At 50.4% G+C, this 7,346-nt stretch overlaps 1 protein-coding gene across 2 annotated transcripts; it reads left to right on the forward strand.

Moving 5' to 3' along the window:
* The first annotated feature begins 396 nt into the window (after positions 1-396).
* RHOV (ras homolog family member V) lies at positions 397-7,119 on the forward strand. 2 transcript variants are annotated; one of them, XM_075030730.1, is made up of 3 exons: positions 397-604; positions 3,989-4,047; positions 4,384-7,119. In XM_075030730.1, the coding sequence occupies exons 1-3, from the start codon at positions 409-411 to the stop codon at positions 4,822-4,824; spliced, it is 696 nt and encodes a 231-aa protein (XP_074886831.1). In that variant the 5' UTR covers positions 397-408; the 3' UTR covers positions 4,825-7,119. The 2 variants fall into 2 exon arrangements, with proteins under 2 accessions (XP_074886831.1, XP_074886832.1); XM_075030731.1 differs by having other exon boundaries at positions 470-604; positions 3,994-4,047.
* The last annotated feature ends 227 nt before the right edge of the window (positions 7,120-7,346 follow it).

Below are 7,346 nucleotides of genomic sequence, written 5' to 3' on the forward strand. Positions count from 1 at the left end.
GCTGCTTCTTAGGAAGAGAAAAGGGGGTGGGGGGGAGCGGAGGGCGGCTTTTCCGTGTGTGCACAACGCGGAGCACGGCGGTGGCACCCTCCGAAATCCCGAGAGCGAGCGCTGCTCGGGGTCCGTCGCGGCGGAGGGGGGCCGGGATACGGCACCCGGGGGCCGGGCCGGGCCGGGCCGGCCTCCCTGCGGGGCGGACCGGGGCGGGCCTAGGGAAATGGGGGCCGGTTTTGGGAGCAGGGCGGCAGGTGTAGCGATGAGGAGCGGTGCTAGGCGGGTCGGAGAGGGTGGCCCCGCACGGCAGCGCGCAGCCCCGCCAGCAACCCGCCCGCCCGGGCATGGCAGCGGTCCCGCCGCGCCGCTCCCCGCGCTGAGCCCCGCCGAGCCCCCGGTGCCGGTACCGGTGCCATGCCCCCCCAAGAGCTCCTGGATTACTCGCCCGCCCTGCGGAGACACAGCCCCCCCCGGGGCAGCGGCCCGGAGCTGGGCATCAAGTGCGTGCTGGTGGGCGATGGAGCCGTGGGCAAGACCAGCCTGGTCGTCAGCTACACCACCAACGGCTACCCCGACGAGTACCAGCCCACCGCCCTCGATACCTTCTCCGGTAGGAACCCGCCCGGGCTCCCCGGTGCCTCGCCCGGCCGGCCGAGGGGGGGGGGGATCCCCGCCTGGCGCAGCGAATCCCCCCGCTGCGGGCCGGGGGCGAGCTTTGCCGGTGAGGCGGGCTGCCGCACCGGGGGGGGGCTTTGGGGGTGTAGGGTGAGCACAGCCTGCGGGGTGGGACGGGGACGGGGGGGGAGACAAAGCGCCAAGGGTGTTTTCTGCAACTCGGACCGAGTCCGTCGGGTGTTTGGTGAAGTTCAGCCGGTGGAAGTCCTGTATTCCGCAGCCTTGTGTGTCGGCAGGGCACGCGTCGAGTTGGCTTGCCAGCCCTGTGAAATTGGGCGCCTTCCTGGGTTTGTGGGGGTGTTATGAGGAAACAGAAGGGGGCTTGATTTCTTCTTGTTGGGGTTTAGCTTCAGAAATATCACAGCAATGCGCTGTAGGCTTTCTAGCTTCTACCGATACTCAGCAGTAACATCCTTTTTCCCACACGTCCACTGAAGTTAGCGTTGAACAGAGGTTGCCAGAAAGTTGAAGAGCATTGTAAGTGTGGCTAGAATTGCCTTCCCTGTCAGCTGATGAGCTTTCATTAGTTTCCACTGTCGTAAATGCCATCTTTGTTCCTGTACTCCGCTCCTCTTCTTTTGGGCTCCAATTTCTAATATAAACCTCGGGAAAGTACAGAGCCCTTTGAAAGATTTCTCATCTTCATCTGATACAAAGAAACACAACAATACATGACAGTATAGATCAGTAGATTAGAGTTGGGCTCAAGTCAGACCGGGAACGAGACTTCTAATGTGTCATAGTCTCAGGGTTTCTTAGAGGGAGTGTTTTGTTTATTTGAATGTCCCCCCAGTTACTGACTCTGACGCTGGGTATTGTTGATTTGTCTTGACCCTCTCCAAGCTCTTCCACTGTCACTTGAAGGAAATGAACTGGGAACATGCTGCTGATCAGGGTCCAGCAGCCCTTTAGGAACAGATGTAAGGAGCCCTTTAGTCCTCCAAGGGAAAGATTACTGCTCCCTCTGCTCCCTTTACACTGATGTGTACAGTTTGGGCTAAGAGAGGCTTGAAACTACCATAGTGGTTAGCCTCCACATTTTTGGAAAGGGCAAATCCGTAGCGAAACGATCCAGAAAGGTGGAGGCAGTATGAGTTCAGAGACTCCCTGATTAGCAGCAAGTAATTTGAAGATAGCTGCACATGGATTTAGCCCCACTCTGAATGTCCAAGTAGCGAGCCTGACTTCCAGAAGTGCATAGCATTTGCAACTGATAGAAATCCAAACCATTAAAAGCGGGTCTTCCAAAGTTCACTTTCTGCTTATTGGGAGGAAATAGGAGAATGGAGAAGTTTCCCTTCCCACCCCTACTCTTAACCTGGATAAACTTGAAGAAAGTCCCTCCCTGGATTCACAAAGCACGGTTGAAGATCCGTTTCAGAAATTTCAGCCTAACTCTCTCTACTCTTGGGGAATACTTGCAGTTGAAACTGCCAGCAGAACTGAGTTTCACAGTTTACATCCTAACCCTAATTCTGGTCAATGGACTGTAATGCCAATAACAAGATAGGAGAAAGTATTGCATTATCAGGGGAACGGCTCTGGGACTGTGACCCAGCCACATTTGTCTGGGTGCTACCTACTGCTGGGTGTCACTGGCAGGTAGAGCAGCCTTGAGTGAAACGTGTACCCAGTGACCTTTCTCCACCAGGCTATCCTGTTCTGCCGGCCCCTTCGCTACCCTACCGAAATCCAGCCTCATCCTGAGGGTGTGGACCTTGTGAGGGCGGTATTTGGAGGGCTGTCGCAGAGTTGCTAGCGTAGCTTAGGCTAGCAGCAGGTACGAAAAAACCTTGTGCAAGCACTGGAGCAGCAGATAATGTATGTGGTGCCTTTCTTCTGAAGACTGTAAAACATCTCAGAGATGCTAATTCCTTCTCTCAAGGCGCTGGGAGACAGAAGAAACCAGATACTAGAAAGGCAAATGCCCAGTGCCTTGAAGATCAAGTCAGGATCTAGCAGGTTCTTTGATCAGGAACAGGTTTCTCTTCCTCCTCTGGGGCAAAGATTTGGCAACAACCCAACCGTTTCCCAGTCACAAGGAAGCAATGACTTTCAGTTACACTGGTGAGGAGTGGCACTGTGGTGGGTGCACCCACCCCTTCATTTTTTCCTTCAGTCTCAGTCTCCCACCGAACTTCAGTTCATCTTTTGTCTGTGTCTCCCTCCTTCTCCCCAGACTGGTTTCAGGGAGAAGAAACGCTCTCCTCCAAGAGCTTGTGTTAAACTCTCCCAAGTCAGTTGTTTCTGTCGTGTTTCTCACCTGGCTAATTACTTCAAGAATCACAAAAGATTGAAACTGCTTCTGTTTGGGGGTGGTTGTTTTTTTTTTTACAAAAAGGATGATAAAGCCTCCTCCTGGGCACAGCAAGGGCATTTAGCTAGCTCGTGTCAAGAGCCAGCCATTGTCACCTTAGCCAGGATGCCTTCCTTAATTCACCAGAGCACAGCCCTATCCATATTGTCAGGACTTTCAAGTGATTTCCAGCTCCCCCAACCCCTTTCTCCTTTTCCTGGCTTCCTAGCTAGTCTCTGCGCTTAAACATCTAACAGTTTCATTCCAGATTTCCATCAGAGGTCCTGCCAGCCCTCAGTCTGAGTCAGCTGATACCACATGAAGGCTTACTCTGATTAGGGAGTGAAGTGGGAGCAGACCTTACCTACGTAACTCAGCAGTTTTTCAGTGTGTGCATAGTCTCTGAAGGGGATTTCACTCATCGCTGTTTCCTTAATAGCTTCTTCATTTCAAAGTTGCGTTTAGGTCTTTTGCTTTTCCTTAGCTAGGACACTCACAGAAATGCCTTTTTTTTTTAGGCCAAATTTCTGGCCTGGGTGGTAAAAATCTCCAGTAGCTTGTTTAAAGGAAACTGATTTGAACTTCCACTCTGGTCCAAAAAGCTAAGCACAAGTTGCTGAAGTTCTCAGTTTGTGTTTATCCTTATCTGCTTTCTTGGGTTGTGGAAGAACAACAACAAATTGCTCTCAGGGCACTGTTTGGCTAAGGGCTCTTCTTCTCTAGAGAAGCAGTTGTCCAGTAATATGGAACGATTCTTTCAAAATACTGGAGAAGAATCCAAAATGCCTGAGGGATAACCAAATCAGAAAGTCTGTTGCAGGTCTCTTAACGTTCCCAGTGCAAGCTTCAGCTGTATTAGTGAGGTTTGGGAGGATGCTCAGCAAGGAGGACAGACTTGAGTGACTTCAACGAGTCTGTTCAGTGGGATACAGAACAGAGTGCTCTCGGGAAGAACCTGTATGAGTGTACATGTGTATGCTGGGCAACTCCCTTAGACTCATCCTTATTCTCTTTCTGCTACAGTGCAGGTCCTGGTGGATGGAGCCCCAGTCCGGATCCAGCTGTGGGACACTGCTGGACAGGTAAGCTCTATTGAAGCAGCTGTCAGCTCTGGTCCTGTGGGACAGGGACTGTTTGCAGGCTTTTGGGGAAGGCAGCGTTTAACTGGGAAGGAAGGAAATGCAGTAGTCCAGCATCAGCCGTTTGCTGGTATGGCAGTCACAGAGAGGTGAATGACAGACTTCCACAGTTCTGAAACTTGTGCCTGAACCGTGGCATGGCCACAAAGTCAGCACCATGCCCTGCCTCTGAGGGTGTTGCTGTCCTAGTTAACGTGTGAAAAAGCCACTGCAGCATCAAGCTGTTAGGAGATCAGTCCAGTGAAGACTTTTTTTTTTCCCCCCCTCCATTTTCTACAGGAGGACTTTGACTGTTTGCGCTCGCTTTGTTACCCTGACACCGACGTCTTCCTTGTCTGCTTCAGTGTGGTAAACCCAAGCTCCTTCCAAAACATTACTGAGAAATGGATCCCTGAGATACGAACTCACAACCCCCGGGCACCGGTGCTGCTGGTGGGGACGCAGGCAGACTTGCGGGATGACGTCAATGTCCTCATCAGCCTGGATCGCTACCACGTGAAGCCCGTGCCCCGGCCTCAGGCAGAAGGTCTAGCTGACAAAATCCGGGCTGAAGCCTACCTGGAATGCTCAGCACTGACCCAGAAGAACCTCAAGGAAGTTTTCGACATGGCCATTGTGAGCGGTGTCGAGCACAAAGCACGGCAGGAAAAGAAGATGACTGCCAAAGGCATCAAAACTCTCTCCAAGTGCCGCTGGAAGAAGTTCTTCTGCTTTGTCTGAAGCTGCTTTGAGGGGGGAGAAAAAAGAAACACCCAATGCCAGTATTGGCTCTGCACCTTTGTGGAGTGACTGCTCCTATGGCCCCAGCGAGGAGGGTATGATAAGCTGCTGGGCTTGGAAACCTGGCTCTTGCTGGGTTACAGTATCAGATGCCTAGGAGACATGAACTGGATTTCCCTTGTGCCGGGATGTGGAATGGTCCAGGCAGCTATAAGTGCCTGCTGGACATGTCTGTAGTATCCCAGACTAATGGGAGCCTTTAATACACCAAGACTCAGTACCCCAGAGCAGGCAGGTTCCTTACATTGTTCAAAATGACCAGTTTTCTGTCTGAAGCTAACACACTTTCGGAGTCCTGACGCAGCATAATAAATGTGAGGTACTTTTGAAGTCTGCCTATGTTTTGGCTGATTTACAGGCATGGCAGAGAGTAGGGCAGGGGCAGTTACAGGCCACTGCAACGTGGTCAGACATGGGCTGCGGAATTTGTAACACGAGACTTGGGTTCCCTCTCTGATTCTGCTTGCCAAAATAGGTAGAAGCCACTTGGCTGTGAAAAAGCAGCGCTATTTCTTAAAGGCCCTGAATTGTGAGTACCCTTGAGAAGGTTTTTCCTAAATACAGGCCATTAGCAGGCTGAAGAGAAAATGCACTGGGAGCTACAGTAATTCTTTAAGCAAAATGTTCTCCGAGAGGACTCTGTAGTCCAGTGGGTGCCAGTGCTATAGTCCTATCTTAAGAGGTAGTCATGAACTTGGGGACCTATTTTGAAAGACCTTTTGTGTGTGTGGTGTTTTGAGAGAAAGAACAGGTGAGGAACAGTGATGAGTGGCTCTGTCTGTCTAGCAGAGACGAAGCTCTGTCAGCGAAGGCTTTGCAACACTACCAAGGGGTGAAATGGAGATGGAGAGCTATGCATGTTATGAAGGGAGAAGAGAGAAGGGAGAAAAGGAAGGGAATAAAAAGGGTAAAGAGAGATAGAAGGAAGAAAGGGAGATGAAGAAGGAAAGAAGAATGAACACTGTTAAATTAAGAGTTGTGATTCTGCTTAGTTGAGATGCTAATATTCAGGGAATCTTCTAGGGACCTGGAAAACTTGCTAGTGATCTCAATTTCAAAGTAATATTGTCCATATGTTAAGTTCTGAATCAAAAGGAAGGGGTTGTAGTGAGAGGGAGAGAGTTAGACAGAGTTCCTCTTTGTCAGTAAAATCCTCAGTTTCAGATCTACACAGGAGAACAGAATTTACCTTGTACTGTTCTTCCTGAGGCTGCAGAACAGGAACGGAGGGCTCAGGGCTTCTTTCTGTTGTGCTTCCTTTTCTTAAAAGTCACTGCTTGATCTGCTGAAATCAAAAGCAAAGGAAATCCATGAAGTTCCTACCAGACAAAAACATTCACTATGTTTGCTCCGTTCCACTCTCACCTGTTTCTCAAGGGATTAATTTCCCGGTGAGTCTGTTCACATTTTACTACAGAACTTGCATCAATTTCTAAAACTTCTTTCATAGAGACATTTCGTTCTGGTTTATGTAGCAGAGAGCGTGACAGGTCTGTCAAGCAATGCCTTCAATACTCAGGGGGTTCTCTGCATCTGCCCATAGCCCATCACTTTGGGGACACTCTGGAGTAAATTTGCAGAAGGGGATATAGCTGTGGATTGTTTGCCCTGCACCAAAAGCAAGCATGCCCGAGCTAGTGCCTCCCTGGGGGATATCATAGTATGAAAGAGGTGGGCAGGTCTTCTTGCGAAGGGATGTGGCCCACAGCCTTGGAGCTGCTTGTAGGGTAAGGCTTAGAGACCTGAAAGGATGGCGTGTCAAAATGAGCTGAGTGTTGAAAGGACTCCCCCAACTGAAATGCCATCCAGGTCCGGTGAGGATTCCGAAGAGATGGAGAGTACAGAGGCGGTAGCGAGAAGGGACGTGTCCCACAGGCCTCTTGGCAGGACACCGCTTCCCGAACAAAGCTCTCACTCAGCAATGCATCCCTGCATGTATTTCCTACCTGTACAGGTATCTGTATCGCTAGTTCAGTTTGTCTGTTGGGTCTTTATGCATTTCTTTAGCCTGTGAGGCCAAGGGCTGCGGTGTGACCTGCTGAGGAGCACACCATACCCCTGTGGAGCAAATCCACAGGTGGAAAGAACACCAGCCTCCCTCCTGCTGAGGAGAGCAAGGGTTGTCCTGCAGTAGCTTGGTATGAAACAGGGCTTATTTCGTTCTGGAAAAGAAGCTGTACTGAGAGCTGCTTTCTTCCTCTGTGATTGTGTCTAATATTTGTTCAAATAAATTTTTTAAATGTCTCCAATCTGTGTTTGTAATTTTGTCAGCGCAAAATAAGCTGGGCTTTAAGATGGAGGAGGAGTTATTCCATTTTACTGACAATAGCATAAGAAGGAAATCGCCCCACTTCTCCCTCTATGTCCTAACCCCCACTAGCAATGGTAAAAGTCCCCTCATAGCTGAAACCTTCCAAGATCCTTCTGTTGCCTCAGTTAATTTTCCTCTCCCTCAGCAGCCG

The sequence above is a fragment of the Buteo buteo genome, chromosome 6, assembly GCF_964188355.1.
Source record: "Buteo buteo chromosome 6, bButBut1.hap1.1, whole genome shotgun sequence".
Taxonomy (NCBI): Eukaryota; Metazoa; Chordata; class Aves; order Accipitriformes; family Accipitridae; genus Buteo; species Buteo buteo.

Bases quoted from the DNA above. Each gene is read 5' to 3' on its own strand.
- RHOV (XM_075030730.1), top strand. From the start codon at position 409: ATGCCCCCCCAAGAGCTCCTGGATTACTCGCCCGCCCTGCGGAGACAC. The intron at 605-3,988 runs GTAGGAACCCGC...TTTCTGCTACAG, and splicing joins CGCCCTCGATACCTTCTCCG to TGCAGGTCCTGGTGGATGGA. The intron at 4,048-4,383 runs GTAAGCTCTATT...CATTTTCTACAG, and splicing joins TGTGGGACACTGCTGGACAG to GAGGACTTTGACTGTTTGCG.